The sequence below is a fragment of the Cibotium barometz genome, chromosome 3, assembly GCF_041138505.1.
Source record: "Cibotium barometz isolate CiBa-2024 chromosome 3, ASM4113850v1, whole genome shotgun sequence".
NCBI classification, from domain to species: Eukaryota; Viridiplantae; Streptophyta; class Polypodiopsida; order Cyatheales; family Cibotiaceae; genus Cibotium; species Cibotium barometz.
In genome coordinates this window covers 40,358,660-40,378,326 of record NC_141048.1, presented here as the reverse complement: position 1 = coordinate 40,378,326, position 19,667 = coordinate 40,358,660, and the positions used below count along the sequence as shown (strand labels likewise).

Genomic DNA, 19,667 nt, shown 5'->3' with positions numbered 1-19,667 from the left:
GGTATCAGAGCATCAGGCTTAGCAAAGCTAAACATTGATCCAGTCCCAGATGATGGTGTGCAGGTCCAAGGTACAAGAAAGTACACGGATTTAAAGCCCAAGGCAAGGAACACAAATTGGGAAGAACTCCCACGAGTTGGTTGGTGGTGTGCCACAGTGCCAAAGGGGATGGCAGTTCCGTGAGCCAGATAGGTTCCCGGGCAACGGTCCCAAGGGAGGTTGATCCTCCAAGGGTGATGTGAGAGTGCCAGACTCATTTCTCAGGAATGAAGACCAAGACGGTGTTCAGAGTCAGGGTAGGAATGGATTGTGGACTAGAGGAAAACCGATGCATAGATCTTCGTCAGAGACAGAGTGGTTTGGAGAACAGGCCGGGTTTTCAAAGAAAAAGGGTTGCCAGGGATGGATGATGACAGAGGGACTTCGGGACAGGATTGGGATGATGACAGTCATCCAAGAGCAAGTTGGAATCCTGTCATCAAGCTTAGCAGAGGGGGATGTCATGTGCATCATAGATGCCATGGACATTCTCAGGGCTAGATCTAGAAGAGGCAGCCAGAGAAAGACCAGGAGGATAGAGCGCAGATCACCTTTGGCAGTGTAGACTGGAGACAGGTGTGGATCAGATGACTGTCGGCTGACGTCAGCAGTGTGTCTGCACAGCAGGCGCATCATGAACAAGGAGTAGATCTAGTCGGGCTGCGTTAAAAGGACATTAATGAATTTATGACTGGCCGACCAGCAGTCGGCCAGTTCCCCATGGATTTCAAGAGCTATAAATAGCCCAAGTGCTCATTGTTTTAAGCATTCACTCCCTCTAGGGGTTTGGGTCATTAGGGGTCCCATAGGGGACAGATTTTTGGTGTGTTACCACCTTTTATGTAAGGCAGCCCATGGCTGCAGATTTAGGTACCTTTTTGTACCATAGAATATACTGAATTTTCCAGCACTTATCTCTCTACTCTCTCTCTATATCTGCGTTTTTGCATCAGATGGTTTTCCAAGAGTGTTTAGGGCTGAAAGAAGACTCCCAGAGCTTCCGCGTGTTACAGGTGCTTACCACAAATGCAAGAACTACAATGTCCTTGCTTGCTGCCAACATCTGGCAAGCCAACCACCATCTGGTCCCGGAAAGCTCGCCGCCGCAGTGCATCCACATTCAAGTGGCCAAACCGAAAGTGCCACAAATCACCAATCTGAGAATCTGTCAAAGAGGAGAGTGCTGAGAGTTTTTATATACCATTCTCCACTCCGCCTTCCTAAACAACCTGGCCAGTCTCGCGGTCCCGTAGAGCAACAGAATGCTCCTCAAACTCCACCCGGAAGCCAGTCTTGCACACCTCATGCACTAACAACAGATGAAAACCAAGTGCGGGGATGTAAAGAACACTAGAGGAATGCTTCCCCCGTTTGCCATCGGGAATGATCTCCATCCGGCCCTCGCTGTGAATCGGTATGGTGGAATTGTCGCCAATGAAAATGCAACCTGACTGCCGTTTCAGATCCTGAAAGAAGTCACGAGAAGGAGTCATGTGCTTGGAAGCACCACTATCAAGAATCCATTCTCGAGTATCCTTGGCGGTGAAGCCAACCGCGTCCTCACTCAAAGAAGATGAAGCATCGGTGTCCAACATCTCCAAGTGCACAAAGACTGGAGTCTTTGCAGTTGAAGTTGAAGAATCAGTACTCTTCCCAGTTCGCTTGGGACACTTCCTCCAATAGTGGCCTTTCTCGCCACAATCATTACAGGTCCTCTCGGCCTTCAGTTTCTCACGGTCTGAATCAGGCTTCTTCTCAGAAGACGTCTCCAATGAAGACTTTCCTTTGCCCTTGTTGTTACGGCCTTTTGACCGTTGGCCAATCAAGGCCTTAGAACTTCCGCCCTATGAAGGGTTCGTAAATCGTTCTTCCTAGTCCAAGACCATGGGCACAAGCTCCTCCCATGTGATGGTGCTGAGCCTGCCAATGGTAATCAAAGAGGAGTAAAATGCTGAGTACTGAGAGGGCAAGTGTGACAACAACGTTATGGCCATATCCGTTGACGATATCTCAGCCTGGAGAACCTCCTGTTGAAGAGCCTGCAACTTGTTGATGTGCTCCTGCATCGTCGTCGACTTTGTAGGATTCATCACCCGCCTCTGAACTTCCAAGGAGATCCTCTTCATGGGTGATACCCTATTGTTGAGAGAAGCCAAATGCTGCCAAATCCCTCTGGCCAGCGTCATATGCTTTATGTGATTGATCACCCGTGGTGTGCAATTCAGGAAGATGAAAGAACGGACTCGGGCATTAACATGATCCCATAACTTTGCTTGTGCCCCCCGTTCCTTTCGTATAGAGGGTAACTCCCCATCTTCCAACTCCGGCCGTGGAACCCCAACAACAATGAAATCAGCTAAGTCATAGGACTCCAAAACAGATTCCATTATTACCTTCCATATGCCGTAGTTGTTCCCGTCCAACTATTGGTCCACCGGGAACGTGGGGAGTGTTGGGATCTTCACGTGCTTCTTAGCCATCTCAAGCAAATCTGCCATCTCAAGGGTTCACAAGGTCTTGTGAAGGGAGGGTGGGTGGGGAAAAAGAAGAGGAGGAGGCTACAGTCTCCAATCAGCACCTCAATCAACAAATCCTTGACCTCCCATTGTCTCCAAGCTTCAAGCCACCTGGGGCTCTGATACCATGTCAAAATCAAGGTAGGATCAAAACGTACGTACAGATCCAATCGGTACCGTACATCCGTACGGTACGGGGATCTGTACGCACGGATCGATCCGTATGTTTTTTTTGGTTGGCGTGCCTGCGTCTTGCGTCTGGACTCTGGAGGCCGTACGACCTCAACCTTTCGGTAAGGGCCAGCCGCCATGCTCTCTCTCCTCTACAGTCACACTCTCTCTCTCTTCGCTACTGTCGTCGCCGCCTTCTCCCTGGGCCGCCCCCGCTCACCGCCGCCTCAGTTCGCCTCTGCCCTCACCGCCCTTGTTCGCTTCGCGCCTCTGTGCGTAGCCGCCCTCTCTGTTCGCCACTGGCGCCCAGTACGGCTGGCAATATAACTCACCCACCCTTGCTCAGGCCCCCAAGGCAACAACATAACTCTCTCTCTCTCTCTCTCTCTCAGAGCCTTAGCCCACCATCTGTGGACGACTCACTTGTGACAATGTGACTTGTCTTAAGTAATAAGTATGATTAACTTATTAAGTATGATTGACGACTTGTGATTCTAATTTCTCACTTTTGAATTAGTAGGTTTGTGACCTTGTTGTGTCTCTATTTCGAAAGTTTTATATGTCAATGTGGACATGGACTGAAATTTTATGTAGGTGGCTGAAATTTCTGAGATTTTATGTATTTTTACCAACGGTAGGTATTTTTACGTACCTCAAAATTTTTTTCCGTACCTAACAACGTACAGTACGTACGGATCCGTACAGTACATAACGTTTGGTACCACCTTGGTCAAAATGCACAACTGAAATGAAGACAATTGCTGTAGAGAGCAATACACAGATGAGAGAGAGAGAGAGAGAGAAGCTTTGTAACTCTGCTATATACACCAATAAATCCTGGATAATATACAAGTGGGAGTGTGGGGGCAAGGGGCCATTTTATATGGCACTTGGCTGCTGGTCAGCCAGCCCATAATCAGCCGACAACTGTCCTGGCTGCCCACGACCAGCAACCTGACAGTCGGCCAGTGAAAACCCAATCGGCCAGCACTCAGGAATGGGTCGGGCAGCACCAAATCAGTCGGGCAGCAAGAAAACACAGTCGGCCAGCAACTGGGGGCAGCCGACAGCCCATACACACCTCCATATAAATGGGAAAAAATACGGAGAGTGAGGAAAAATGGGAAGACACTAAATACGGGCGGGCACACCCACAACAGAGGTCCTGACATAGTGTACAGACAGGAGATGACTGCTAACAAATATATGTTGCTGGTCAGCTAGTTACTGCCTGTCAGCCTGTTTAATATGGAGCATTATATGCTAGCACAAGTTGATGTTGCTGCCCATATGCTACTGGCCGGCTATATGGTGTTGGGGCCGATTGCTTGTTGGAGGCCCTGATGCTGCCTGACTGAACCTTACCCCACTCTATGGACTAGGCATGCTGCCTATTATACACTTTATGCTCTAGGTGCTGTCCAGGGCTGTAAACAGTCTTTAAACAGGCTGCCTACCGATGCTATAGCCATGGGCTGGCCTTTGGCTGCCCTATAGGCATGCAACATGCTTGCTAATGCTTCTAATGCAAGACTTATGCTATGGCTGACTGCTACATGCACTTATTTGATGGGTTTCTCCATGTGGGTTAAGAGGATTCACTCCAGACTGACCTTTATGGCTCAAAGACTGACCTACGTAGCTCGTGCCTAACTGTCCCTAGGCTAAGGGCTCACAATGGGGTCACGACGTACGACAAATGTTCCTAAAAAAGGTACTACTACTATACAAATGCTGACTGATAATGATGCGAGTGTCATTATGTACCCAGTACGAGTGTATGTGACACCAAGTGTCTGGGCATGTGATGGGCGTGGGGGGGTGGTGCTCACGGAGTTCTCCAAGCATTCTTGCAGTTAGGTCGTAGGAAGATTGGGTATAATTCATCCTCTTTCCGAGTGTAGAACTCTCGTTTCTTGCATTTGGTAATGCATCGGGAAATCCGTTGTGCTAAGTGGCTCGAGATTTGCCCAACACATACCTCATGCTTGAGACGGGAGCGGTTGGCCCAGCATTCGTCGTCATACCAACCATTTTGGGGCATGGTGCCACAAGGTGACTTGGTGGTGGAGCGTCGCGTGCATATGGAGGTGGTGGTAGATGTGAGAAGGATGTTGGTGAGCTGGGATCTGAGGGTGGCAAGGGGGGAAAGAGGGTCCACACGTTGGAGGTGGCGATAAATGTGTTTTGAGTAAACGCTGTAATATGCAGCGGAAGTCTTTGTATTGGAAGGATCCTGTCACACAAATGCTCACACCGTCTTCTGTATCCTGAGTTTCGTGAGTTTAGCAATCCACTTTAATACTTCAAACTTTAAAGAGATATGAGAGAGAGATGAGAACTGTACACCAGATTGGGTCCCGAATTACCCACTGAAAGGCCCCCTATCCCGATAACGAGATAGTATTTGCTTTATTACTTTAGAGAGAACGACTGTGGACTATGGATAAGCCAAACGCAAGATCTCGGAGGATCAGAAGCCTGGCTCAACTGTACACGGTTGTAGAAACACCTCGATGAACTGATCTCGAGCCTATGCACTCTTCCCAAGGGCATGAGGAAGGGCTGCACACCTGAGGCTGAGAAAGGACTGCTGTGGACTGTTCTAAGCTATGTAACTATGCTATAAATGCTATGAATGATATGTTACCTTCACCAGATGACTGGAGCATGTGTGGATGATGCATAGAAGGATGTAGACTGTTGTAGGACTGAAAACGCAAAGCTGTACTGAACTGTACACAGGCCGGCTGTGATATATGCAGAAAACGCAGAGGTGTTTGTTGATTTGGGGCTTGTGGAAGTACTGAATGGCTGCACTTGATGGTTGTAGGGACTGTTGAACTGATGAATGATCTACTGAACTGTTGCGTTGAGGTACAAGGACTGCTGTACTGCTGGGTTGGATTGCTAGGGCTGACTGAAGCAAAAACGCAGGTTCTCAAGGGCTCGAGAAGCAAACGCAGAAGCTCCAAGGGCCGGATGAGACTGGCTGCAGGGGCGGGGATGCTCCTGGGGCCGAGGATATGAGGCGCCTGGATTCTGAGGACTGAATGAAGAACTAAGCCCTATGCAAGCCTATTTATACTAGATAGGGGTTGGTCAAGTTGGCTAGTCATAATTTAATAAACTTTATGTTTATAAAATGACATTAAATGCTAAATAAATACCATAAAATATGGGAAAAATACCAGATAAATCTTAGTAAATTCCCTAAGGCTTCTGGGATGTTCTAAATGATGCACAGGCATAGGAATGCATATTATGCAGGATACAGAGTGCTTTCTGATGCAAACCCTAAGGCTTCTACTGACTCTACATGCATGAATGATTCTGTCCAAGTGGGTTAAGGGACTTGACTGACTGACTAACCCGCTAAGGCTGAGGAATGACCTAGGTAGCTCGTGCCTGACTTATCCTGGACTGAGGATATACAATGGGGTCATGGCGTATGACAAATATCATCCTATTGGGTTCTAATAACGTACAAATGTTGCACTGCTGATGATGAGCCAGTTTGTCACCATGCACTGAGTGCAGAGTGCATGTGACAAACGCCATCAAGCTCGTGATCAAAATGGATCTAGGTGTAGTGAGTGGTGGGGGTGTTGGTGTTAGAAATCATCTCCTGTCTAGTTTTATACACCAGGGCCTTTGTTGTGGGTGTGCCCGCCCTTATGAGGTGTTTTCCCATTTTTCCCCACTCTCCGCATTTTTCCCCTATTTTTTCCCATTTTTCTGAGGCTTGGGAGGGCTGCCAGAGGGTGCCAAGAGCAGTATAGTGCTGGCCGACTGGGTGTTTATCAGTCGTGGGCACTCTTGCTGCTGGCCGACTGGTTTTGATCAGTTTTGGGCACCAGATTGCTGGCCTACTGCATTTATGCAGCCGTGGACCTTTTTATCAGTCGTGGGCTTTTCCTTATGCTGGCCGACTGCCCTCTAGGGGGGTATATATAGGTCCTCAGCCCCCATACCTCATTTGTATCATTCCTCGGGATCTTCTTGTGTATATAGAGCAGAGTTACACGCCTACATCTCTCTCTCTCTTGTGCTGTTTTTCTGCCTGCGTTTTTGCTCGTGTTCCCAGATTTGGTCATCATCTCCGCTGCGTATTCTGACAGTTGGTGGTGTGCACATGAGGGCGAAGTGGAGACATAGTCACAAGAAACGTTTTAGGGTTTTGAAAGTTTCGAGGTTTTGAAGTTTTTTTTTTTCGAAAGGTTTCGTCCATCACTAAAAAAACTGAAGGTTTTCAGAATGAATATATATATATGTGTGTGTGTGTGTGTAATATGTGTATTGTGAATCGTGATGAAAGGTAGGTGGTAGAAGGAGAAGAAGAGGGTAAAGGAGAGGAAGTGGGAGGAAGGAGGGAGGAGAAGAGGGGAAGGAAGGAGAGGAGAAGAAGAGGACATGGTAGGAGGAGAAGAAGAGAAAAGGGGAGGAGGTGAAAAAAAAAGGAGAAGAAGTGGAAGAAAAGAGGAAGGAGAAGAAGAGGAGACAAGAAGGAAGGGAGGAGATGGAAGCAAAACAATTAAAAAAAAACCAAAAAAAAAAATGGAACTTGAAATTTGAGGTTTTGAGATTTTTTAGAGAAAGGAGAAGAGTTGCAAAAGTGATGAGGAGGATATGAAAGAAAACTTTTAAAAAACCCCAAAAAAAAAATCGAAACCCTGAAACCTGACAAGGCAGAAGTTTCAGAGGCTCCACAGAAACGTTTCACCACAGAACGTTTCATGGAGATGGGTGTGGTTGGGATTGACGAGAGAGAGAAAGCAAGAAAGAAGGAAAGATATATTAAGACCCAATGGGGCTATGAGACCAAAGTGATATAATAATGTTATTTCAACATGGAACATAAAATGAAATAGAACAAATCAAGACTCTCTCATTGGAGTGATACAAAAATGTCCATGGAAATCTCATCATGCAATACAAGGAACATGAAAAATGAGAGGAGCATCGGCCCCCAATAGATGGTATTCCACTTTCCAGTATATCAAGCAGGAGGCTAATGAGTATGACCGAGAGGTCTCCCTCAGCTATGTTACGTAGAAAGATAGCTCAATGGTGGTGGAGTGTCAAATCCCCACGGATCTTCCCTCGTGATCGATCTTGGTTCGAAACTCGAATCCTGCAAACAAACGAACAACAAACAAGCAAGGGGGTGCAGGCCTGACTCACCTCCCAACCATGACAGCCGTGGGCGAGCCCACAATCTTGGCTGTCCCCACCGAGCCACGAGCTGAGCTAACTAGGTTGACGTACCGACCAATCTCCTCCTCACGACGTCCCATACCGCCGCGAAGCTGCCCTCGCGGGCCTCGAGATTGCTGCCGGCCTCGGCTGCATAAAGCAGGTGCACGTCTGCACTAGATCCAGGCTCCAAGACCATAGAGCTCTCACAAACTCGCGAGACTCTCTATATCAATAACTAACCTTGGCCACCCTTTTATAGGCTCTTGGCCGGTCATCGGGCGTCCACACTTGGCCGCCCGCCCGTCCATACTTGGGTGCCCGCCCGTTAGTATATCCCTAACTCAGCTCGTCAATCAGCCTGCCTAGTTCCAAGCTTCCCCAAGCCTCGAAACTAGTCTTGCATGCGTATAGCACACGGTAGATACCCACTGTGCACATGACATACTCCCCTTCCTCTAAGAGCTCACTCCTGAGCTCACTAAAAAGCCAGGGTAATCTCTCTGAAGAGAAGTCAATGTCTCCCATGTAGCGTCCTCCTCAACACGATCCTTCCACTTGATTTTGTATTCCGTGATAAGCGTATGACGCAATCTTCGTTCACGAAATCCAAGAATCTTTTCAGGTTCGTGCGGAATAAATGTCATGTCCTGGACATCTATAATTTCTTGAGGAGTAACTAACTGATCTGCTCCACCCAGTACTTCCTTAAGTCTACTGACATGAAATACAGGATGAACTTTCACATGAGATGGCAAATCCAATTCATATGCAACTGAACCAATCCGTCGTGTAACACGAAATGGTCCACAGTATCTAGGAGATAATTTCGGAGATCTACCTGTCCGTAAAGTCTCGGAATCTTTCGGAACTCGCAAATACACCATCGTTCCTTCAGAGAACTCTCTAGGTGAACGATGTCTATTAGAATAAAACCTGTCTCGGTCTTGAGCACTTCTAATAGATTCCTTTGCAACTTGTAACATTTCCTGCATATCTTGCAAAAAATTACGTGCTGCATCATGCTGAAGTCCTGAGAATCCTACTGTAACAGGTGATCTTGGTTGAAAACCGTACATAAGCATGAAAGGACTAAACCCTGTACTCGTATGCTTAGTACTGTTATATGCAAATTCTAACATAGGAAGATAATCCTCCCATGAACTTTGTCTTTTGGATACATATGCTCGAAGCATATCCTCCAAAATCTGATTCACTCTTTCAGTCTGGCCATCAGATTGAGGATGATCTGAGGAACTCAAATTCAAAGTTGTTTCCAACTTCTCGAAAACAAGTTTCCAAAAATCACTCGTAAACTTAGAGTCTCTATCACTGACTATGTCCTGCGGTAACCCGTACAGTCTAAACAATTGCTCGATAAACTGCCAAGCTAATTGCGTAGCTGTAATAGTCTTCCGGGTCGGTAAAAATCTAGCCATCTTTGTCAAGCGATCTACCACAACCCAAATAGAATCGTGGCCTTGATGTGTTCTTGGCAATCCGGTAATAAAATCCATGGAAATACTTTCCCACTTATTACCTGGGATTTGCAAAGGATGCAACAACCCAGCCTGTCTAAAGCGTTCAGCTTTATTTGCCTGACAAATCTGACACTTGAGAACATAATCTTCTACATACCCTTTCATCTTCGGCCAATAAAAAGTGTGTTTCACTAATGATAGTGTCCTGTGTACCCCAGGGTGTCCAGCAGAAGGGGCGTCATGACACTCCCTCAGAATCTTGGACCTAATGTCCGGGATCTGTGGTACACAAATTTTGTCATTACGGAATAGTAAACCATTCCGAATCATCCACTGACCTCCTGCAGCCTGAATGGTAGACTGCGCAGTCACCGAGTCTTGGTCAATCAATGAGCTCCCGTCCTGGATCTTCTGCCAAAATGGACCAAAATAACTATCAGTCCTGCAAAGCCCTCTCAATGACTGAAATAAGTCAGTAGAAATCTCGGTGAACGACAAAGAATTCACCTCTCTAATCCGACTAAGCGCATCTGCAATATTATTCATGGACCCTTTCCGATAACGGATCTCAAAATCAAAATCTTGCATTAACTCTGCCTAACGAGCTTTCCTGCCTCTCAAATCATCCGCATCACACACATACTTGATTGACTGATGATCAGTCAATACCACAAACTTGGAGCCATATAAATAATGTCTCCAAACCTTGAGAGCATGAATCATAGCATAAAGCTCCTTCTCAAGGGTTGGCCAACGAGATTGAGTGTCGTCTAGCTTTTTACTTTCAAAAGCAACCGGTCTACCATCTTGAAATAAAGCAGCCCCAATAGCATAGTCACTGGCATCAGTTTCAAGAACATAAGGCCGACTAGGATCAGGCAATGCTAAGATAGGTGCTTCCTTGACTTTATCTTTCAAAAGTCTGAAGGCCATATCCAAATCGTTATTCCAAGTGATAGGCTGATTGGACTTACGTCCACGACCTTTCAATAAGTCGGTCATCGGTAGTGTGAGCTGAGAGTACTCCCGTACAGATTTCCTAAGAAAAACAACAAAACCGAGAAAAGAACAAAGTTGTTTCACTGTTCGCGGTATAGGCCAGTCCAAAACCTTCTGAACTCGGTCATAGTCAATGCTCAATCCATCTCTAGTGATCTTGTGTCCCAAGTAAATGATGTCGGTCATAAAGAGCTCACATTTACTCAATTTAGCATATAGTCGATTCTGTCTTAAAATAGATAAGACAATCGTGAGGTATCTGACATGATCCTCAAGAGTACGACTATAAATCAAAATATCATCCAGGAACACCACCACAAATTTTTCCAAATGTTCACGAAAAAGATCGTTCATCATTTGCTGGAAAGTGGCTGGAGCATTGGTTAACCCAAAAGGTAATACGAGAAACTCGTAATGGCCATACCTAGTCCGAAAGGCGGTTCTTTCGACATGCCTTTCATGAATACGTATCTGGTGGTAGCCAGTACGCAAATCTATCTTCGTGAAATATTTCGCTCCTGCTAACCGGTCAATTAGGTCATCTGATCTAGGGAGAGGATAACGGTTCTTAATTGTCAACTTGTTCAATCTTTTGTAATCTATACACATTCTCCAAGTATTGTCCTTCTTTCTCCTAAGCAACACAGGTGCACCCCAAGGTGATTTACTTGGACGGATCTGGCCCATCCTCAAATAATCTGCGAGTTGTTTAGCCAACTCATCTTCCTCAGCTTGGCTCATCCTATAAGGTGGAATACTCACAGGATGAGCACCAGGGATCAAGTCAATACGATGATCTACTGCCCGTTCAGGTAGTAAACCCGATGGCAATTCCTTAGGAAATACATCTTGAAACGAATCAAGTATCTTTTGTAATTCTTTGCTTTCAAACACACTTAATTCATTCACATCCATGGAAGGGATGAGAAAAGAAGAAAGTGGAATCAAGACACAATGGAAAGCAGTGTACAAAGAAGAATTCATTATATTTCCAAAATCAATTGTATTTACAAGAGGTCCCTGAGAGGGATGGATACAATCACCTAAAATACTATACTTGGTGTCCCTATGCTGAAAAGAAAAAATATGACTAGACCAATCTATCTGGACATCAAGAGTCTTAAACCACTCAATACCTAATAACAAGTCTACATTTTCCAGATGCATGACATAGCATTCCAGAGTATCTTTGTAGTCCTGAATCTGGATTGGAAGCATCTCGACCTTGCGATCCCAAACTTGTCTGCCCGCAGGTAGACGTACCTCATAGGTATGGTCGCTGAGTGTCGTGTCAAGACTCAATTTCTGCACAAGTTTGTAGTTAACAAAATTATGCGAACTGCCAGGGTCTAAAAGAATGTGAATTTTATGGCCATTCACTTCTCCATAAACTCGGAGAAGATCATGTATGCCAAATACCTTAGAATTGAACAGACAATCAGAACAAGTACTAGGGCGAGAAAGTACAGTAATTGACGTACCTGTCAAAGACAACTGATTAGCTGCCTTTGGCTTGGGTCCTGCGTTTGACTTGGTACCCGTTTGCTTCGGGCACTCATTACGCATGTGTCCTTTTTCTTCGCAGATAAAACAACGTCCTTCCTTCTTGAGCTTCAAAGCCCTAAGGAGTCGTTTCTTCTTCGCTGGTGTCGAACTTGTATTCTTCGAAGGTTGGTCCGAAGACTTGCCTTCATTCGTGTTAGCCATAGGTGCGGAGAACTTTCTTTTATGCTTGTTCCCCTGCTCGGTAACGGGTTTTGACTTGGAAGAGACCATCGTATCATCATAGATACGAGCTGAATGAATGGCCTCGTCCAATGTTTTACATTTGTTATTTTTAACCTGTAATCGGTACAAGTCGGGTAAACCAGCTACGAAAAACCCCAACAGAGTAGTGGGATCCATCTTTGTAGCCTTCATCTGCAAGTCACGAAACTTCTGGAGGTAGACCTCATAAGTGAGGTCCTGCGAGGTCATGGTCAAAGCTGAAAACCGGGCAACAACATCGTAGTCATCCTCTTTCTTGAGGAATTCTTTCTTGAAAATATCTTCAAATTGCGCCCAAGTCATTGGCTTTGGATTCAGTTCCTTCCACCAAAGCAAAGCTTTGCCGGACAGGAAACCTGCTGCTAACTGTATCTTCTTTCCATCATCATATGGATGAAACTGAAAGTGAACTTGCCACTTGTGTAGCCAAGTGTCCACGATCTCCTTGGTTCGCTGCTTTTGCTCGCCCCCAAACGGTTCCGGAGTAATATTGGGACCTAAAGCAGAAGCCAAGGTATTCATTCCCGAGAAAGTAGAGAGGGTAGTGGTCAAGAGAGCGATGGAGTTCTGCAAAGCCTGCATCTGGGCTGCGATTTGTGCCTGACGTTCCGACGAAGAAGCTTCGAGAGCTACTTTGAACTCTTGGAAATCTGATTTTGACACAAACTCGTCAAAAAGATCGGCATCGGTTCCTTCCGTAGCCGGCAAGCCTTTGCGTTCCACGAGGGGCTCCAACTCTGATTCTTGGGTCGACATCGTGAAGAGGTTACGTGGAGAGAAAATTTGGTCTTTGCACAACAAAAGTGCGAGCGAGCTTGAGAGCTTGAGAGCTTGAAAACTTGAGAACTTGAGAACTCGAGAACTTGAGAACTCGAGAGATGTGTGGCAAGAAGCCCACGTGAGGGGGTTTATAAAGGTTTCCCAAAAGCCAAAAAAATCTTGAAAAGCTATGCTTAGCTTTTACTTTAGCTTTTGTGTTTTTTTTCTTTTTTTTTCTTGAATAAATATATATATATATATATATATTTATTAATATATATATATATGGATATATATATTCGGTTTTCTTAAAAAAAAATAGACACCTTTGGAAACCTTAGAGAGGGGGGTTCTTTTAAAATTTAAAATTTTAACCTCCCCCTAAAAAAAAACAAAACGAAAGCATAAAAAAAACGTTGCTTTCTTACGTGTGGTTTTTTTTTCTTCGCATCCCTCCTGGCGCCTGGATTAGCCGGCGCTTGCTGCTGACGTGGGGAGCTGCCGGCGCCAGAACTGTCGCACCAGCCTGCACGCGCCTGCGCCAGCCGGATGTGGTATCTGCACTGGCCGCCCTACAAGGCGTGGCTGGCGTGGCGCTGGCCTGGGCCGCCTGCCTTAGGCTACGTAGGCCTGGGCGTTGCCCACTTGGCCTAAGCGCCGCCTAGGCTGGCTGCCTTAGCCTGGCCACAAGGCCACGTGGCCTGGCCTAGCCGCCGGCCTGGCCTGGTTGCTTGGCCGCCTAGTCTGAGGCGCCCCCAGCCCGTTGCCTGCAAACATGCCAACGATCCACCTGCCCGCGTAGCCACCTTCTCACACGTGCTCACTCGTTCAAGCGTTCAACGAAAGCAACATTCTTGCGCTCTCTCTCACGTTCGAAACAGGAAAGCAAACATGCTTTTTCTCTTCTTTTTTCTGTTTTCTCTCATGCGACTGCACAACACGACTTCTCTTCCTTGCAAAAGCAATCAACCCTATTCAACCTACCATCTCCCATCAACATGGGGTTCTTTGATGAAGGAAAAACACATACAAAATCTGAAAACTGCAGTATGCACAGAAAAAACAGCAAGTTTTTAAACACATACCGTTCTTCGACCTCTTCTTCTCTACCTACCGACTTGCTCGTTCACAAGGTATGCTCTGATACCACTGTCAAATCCCCACGGATCTTCCCTCGTGATCGATCTTGGTTCGAAACTCGAATCCTGCAACAAACAAGCAAGGGGGTGCAGGCCTGACTCACCTCCCAACCATGACAGCCGTGGGCGAGCCCACAATCTTGGCTGTCCCCACCGAGCCACGAGCTGAGCTAACTAGGTTGACGTACCGACCAATCTCCTCCTCACGACGTCCCATACCGCCGCGAAGCTGCCCTCGCGGGCCTCGAGATTGCTGCCGGCCTCGGCTGCATAAAGCAGGTGCACGTCTGCACTAGATCCAGGCTCCAAGACCATAGAGCTCTCACAAACTCGCGAGACTCTCTATATCAATAACTAACCTTGGCCACCCTTTTATAGGCTCTTGGCCGGTCATCGGGCGTCCACACTTGGCCGCCCGCCCGTCCATACTTGGGTGCCCGCCCGTTAGTATATCCCTAACTCAGCTCGTCAATCAGCCTGCCTAGTTCCAAGCTTCCCCAAGCCTCGAAACTAGTCTTGCATGCGTATAGCACACGGTAGATACCCACTGTGCACATGACATGGAGCATGTCCTGGATTTGAGTCGGGCAGAGTAATCAAAGAATGGGATGGCCTCCTTGTGATCTTGAATCAATGGGTCTCTCCACTGCCACTCTCTGGGGTCCTGTTATACTAGCGTAGCAACGACGCGTCGAGCACTGAGGAGAAGGACCTCTTGTTCACCAGCACTCCGACAACTCAAGTTTATACACTAGTCCACCAACCTTCTTAAGGATTTTAAAGGGACCGCATTATCTAGGTGAAAGCTTTTCACACTTTCTCGTCTTTAAAGTCTTCAACTTCATAAGGACTTTCAAATATACGAAGTCACCTTTTTCAAAGGCTACTACTCTACAATCCTTGTCTGTATATGTCTTTGCACGATCTTGTGTGCTACGTATGCTATCTTTTGTTGCTTGCAGCATATCTTGCATGTCTTCAAGGAACTCCTTGATAGACTGATCTCGGCTGGAAGCCAACATGAATGGACAAAATCCAGTCGCGGAATGTTTCGAACTATTATAAGCAAACTCCAAATGCGGCAGGTGCTCCTCCCAATTGGATCGCTTTTTGCTGACATACGTACGAAGCATATCTTCTAACACTTGGTTGACTCTTTCTGTTTGACCATCAGACTACGGATGATCAGCACTACTCTTACTCAGAGTAGTGTCCAACTTTTTGAAGACTTCCCTCCAAAAGTTGACTACCGAACTTCCTATCTCTATCAAAGACTATCTCTGCGGGCAAGCCATATAGTTTGTAGAGATGTTCGATGAACAACCTAGCTAACTTAGGTGTTTTCATCGTCTTTTTAGTAGGTATAAACTTCACCATCTTGGTCAATCAATCGACCACTACCCAAACCAAATCATTCCCTCGATTTGTTCTAAATAAACCAGTGATGAAATACTTTCCCATTTCCCTTCGGAAATATCCAATGGATGTAGCAAACCTCCAACCTTGAGGCGCTCATGTTTATTGACCTGATACTTCTTGCATTTCAGCACGAAGCCCTAGACGTCCTTAAACAAACTAGGTCAATAAAATTGTCTTTTCACTAGTACATAGGTCTTTTGTATCTTGGGATAACTAGCACTCGGACTATTGTGACTTTCTATAAGAATTTGGGTCCGAAAATCACCAATAGCTTGTACGCAAACTCTACCCTTGTAGAGCAGGTACTCATCGTGAATGGAATAGTGTCTATACTTTTCCTCCCGATGAACTTTATCACTCCCAAGTGAACTAGTGTCAAATGGTTATGAAGGGTCCACCTCCGAGCTCTCCATCTCGGTACATAACCCAAGAGACTCGTCTAGTCGCTTCGGACTAGCCCTCGCTCCTCTTCGCACACAAACCTCGACTAATCTCTCCTAACTAGTACTCCTTCCTGGCGAGGGAGGTGGCTGCTATTGTATATAAGTGCGGTCGCATACAGCATGCCATACCTTTCAAAAAGACGAATCATGCTCACATAAACCACATAGTGACTCCAAGAGTTCACTCTTAAAGGTGGTGAAGCTCAACTTGTTCACCATCGGCATGCAGCTGAACGCATCTGCTACTATGTTATATTTACCTCTCTGGTAACAGAGTGTAAGTTCAAACTCCTGTAGGATCTCTGCCCACCGAGCTTTTATACCCTTTAACTCACTCTGACTTGAAAGCCATTTGAGAATTTCATGATCCGTTCGGACCTCAAACTTAGCACCATACAAATAATGTCGCCACTTTTTTAGAGCATGCAAGCCTGGTCATTACTTGTCACGTGCACTCTCCCCCGGGTGTGACGTGGACATGCTTCTCTCCATTGGCCAGCTCAGAGGTCGAGTACGTGGCCAGATTTATGTATTTGTAAGGGCTATTGTGCCAAATCTTTGTAATATTGTCTAGGCGCCCAATGAGCAACCTAGTGTGGATAGAGATAGTGGGTTATTGTGTGAGCACACTAGTTGGACATTATTATTAGGGTTGGTAGAGTTGGTAGCCAACTCACCAACATTAGACACTATAAATAGGAGTCTAGGCTTTAGCTATATTCATTCATGATCATCATTGAGTCATTGAAAACTTAGGAGCAATGCTACCATTGAGTATCTCTATTCTACATTGTATACATTTTATGTTAGTAATACACGGTAGATTAGGTCATCTCTCTCTACTATGTGTTGAGCATGAAGCAGCAGTTTGAACATGGGTTTAATTCTTTGATTAGGCACTAATATTTATAAACACACTTCCACAATCACCCATGTTATATTGGTGTCAGAGCATCAGTTTTTTGACGGTAGAAAAGCTACACTTTTTCTCTCACAAGGGCATGGAGATCCATCGCGAAAAATCCCATCACATTTGTGTTGTCACTTAGGTTTGGGTTTTTTTTCATCAAGGTTACGTTTTGCAAATTCTGTACCAGATAGCTCTTGTGTGTGCAAGGGGCACTCGGCCGAAGTGCAAGGAGGGGCAGATGCACCAAGTAGAGGGCGGATAGAGCGTGTGTCACCATTTGGCACCCAAGTGGCTCTCCCCTATTTCGTGCCAAAGGACGGGAGGCCAGGACTCGTGGCACCTATGGAAGGCCAGGCCTCATGTCACGCGTAGTGTGACCAGGATGTGGACCCACTTTCGGAGATCCCAGTTTAGGCTTCCCACTGAGCGAGTTCCGTGCTCGGGAAGACGTGCTATCTACAGGTTCCAGGAATGAGAGATGTATTCATTGCATAATGCATGTGCATGTGTCTCTGCGTGCTTGAAACTGATTTCATGTGACTTGTTTTTGTGTGACTGCCTGCTATGACATGTCTAGTTCATGGGCAGGGGACACCCACCTGTGAACTGTACGAATGCCCTGTATTTTGACATTGTCACATGCACCATGCACTGTGGTGCAATGTGACACATTGGCTCATCAATAGTGCTATACTTATGCAGAAATTTGGTACCTTTTTAGGAATATTTGTCGTATGTTGTGACCCACCATTGTGAGCCCCAGTCCGGGACACCTTCAGGTGCATATACAAAGCATATTACAGCATGTAGAAGCATGGGCCAGCCCCTAAGACCCAGTCGGCAGCACTTCATGGGCCTAGAAAACCCTGTCGGCGAGGTGTGGATACAGTCGGCCGGCATCAATTAGTGCCATATCAGCCAGGCCCCACGCAAGACAAAAGCGCCAACACTTAATGCTTAAATCAGCAGGTTGTGGGCATTTAAAGCTGGCCGACAAAAGTTATCCTCCACCGACCAGCAGCACAAGGCACTATATAAGCAGGCCCTCACTTCATTGCATAAATCATTCTTCAAGTTGCATACTTGTTTCTACTCAGCGTACTCTTTTACCATGACCAGGCATTTTCTGGATGTACATTTCTGATGCTTTGTGATGCCGTAGAGTTTCTATGTAGTGGAGTTCATGTTAGGCTGTATGTCACATTTCTGATGTTGCATACTTGTTTCTACTCCTTAGCGTACTCTTTTACCATGACCAGGGATGTACATTTCTGATGCTTTGTGATGCCGTAGAGTTTCTATGCAGTGGAGTTCATGTTAGGCTGTATGTCACATTTTTGATGTTGCATACTTGTTTCTACTCCTTAGCGTACTCTTTTACCATGACCAGGCATTTTCTGGATGTACATTTCTGATGCCTTGTGATGCCGTAGAGTTTCTATGCAGTGGAGTCCATGTTAAGCTGTATGTCCCCCCCCCCCAAACGCCCCCCAAAAAAAAAAAAACGCGTGCAGGCTCTATTCGACCTGTCATACACAAGCGGCTGTTGGTTTTTTTTTTGTCATTTTACAGGATGGAGTCTTTTTGCTGAATGGTTGCTGTGATCCTTTTAATGAGAAGGCTTTGCGAGCATCACGAGGAGCATGCTTTTGGATTCCCATAGCTTGTGGTCAGTGGAGCCAGCTTCAGGCCCTCACAACTTCAAAAAAGCTTAAGCTTTATGCAGGTGAACCTCAACCCAAGTCAAATATAGTTCCTTTTAAACAAGGCCTGGTGGAACTCTCTAGTCATTCGAAATATTTAGTCTGTTCTAGTCAGCAGAATGAAGAAGAGAAGCAAAGTAGCACACCCACCCCAGTCCATCTCCAAAAGGTACACACTCTTAAAAACATTCCAGAGGAAGAATCAATGTGCTTGATATTGGGTAGTGAAGGGCAAGGTCTATCAGAAGATGCTAGAGCTGCCTGCAGTTTGGTCTCAATATCCATGCCAGGCAGATTTGAGTCACTCAATGTTGCAGTTGCTGGAGGAATTCTGTTATATATGTTACAGAAAAGTGCAAAACTTGAGAGGTGCATGAAGGGAGCAGCTTGAGTAACCTTGAAGTGTTCTTTTCGGTCTTATGGTTTATGTGTTACAGGCATCATACAATCGGATGACATGGGATTGCAGATGCAAAAATTCTTAGTCACATGTTCCTGTTTTCAAGTCATTCTGGCCATTACACCAGTGAAGTTTGAAATTGATTTGTTTCTATATTACAAATGTAAAAGTATTCTACTGGTCCAAAAAAGCTCCTCACTTTCTGTAAATGGACTGAACAACATTTTGGGTTGTCAAAAAATTCAGCATCATGTGTAGCATGAAGCAAGTTGAAAGCAAAAAGACAGAACAAAGTCTAATCTCCCTATGAGCTTCCAGGTAAGAGCATTCTTCCCACCCAGACATATTATGGTCCTCTTTGGATCATTGAAGGGGTTGGGGAGGGATGCTGCATGGCTAAATATGACGAAAACACCATGTCTTTTTACAATTTGTTTATTTTAGTCTGCATGCCCTTTTACTTAATTTTATCCTTATTGGGACTGTATGGAATACTCAACCCAAAAGGCATTGGCCTACACATTGAGACCCTTGAAAGTGAGCTTAATGGTGCTTTGATGTTGTGTGCCCCATGAGTTACCAGTTGATTTGCACACTAGATTGAAAGAGAGCTCTTGAAATTTGTAACCAAGATTGCAGACACTTCACACTCTCTCAGGCACTGCCACATGGGTTTGGACATAGAACACAACTTACCGGTGCTCCACGGAGGACTAGGAGATTTT

General features: G+C 45.8%; 1 protein-coding gene across 2 annotated transcripts in view; it reads left to right on the top strand.

Moving 5' to 3' along the window:
- The window catches only part of LOC147640060 (tRNA/rRNA methyltransferase (SpoU) family protein), a 40,281-nt gene extending 20,823 nt beyond the window's left edge, over positions 1-19,458 (top strand). The window contains exons 4-5 of one of the 2 annotated variants that reach the window (XM_086776638.1): positions 18,412-18,565; positions 18,980-19,458. In XM_086776638.1, coding sequence (XP_086632764.1) covers positions 18,412-18,565; positions 18,980-19,200 — 375 coding nt within the window. In that variant the 3' untranslated portion in view covers positions 19,201-19,458. Of the gene's footprint in view, positions 1-18,411 lie in introns of both variants that reach the window. The other variant, XM_086776630.1, reaches the window with a different exon arrangement.
- Positions 19,459-19,667: the final 209 nt, after the last annotated feature.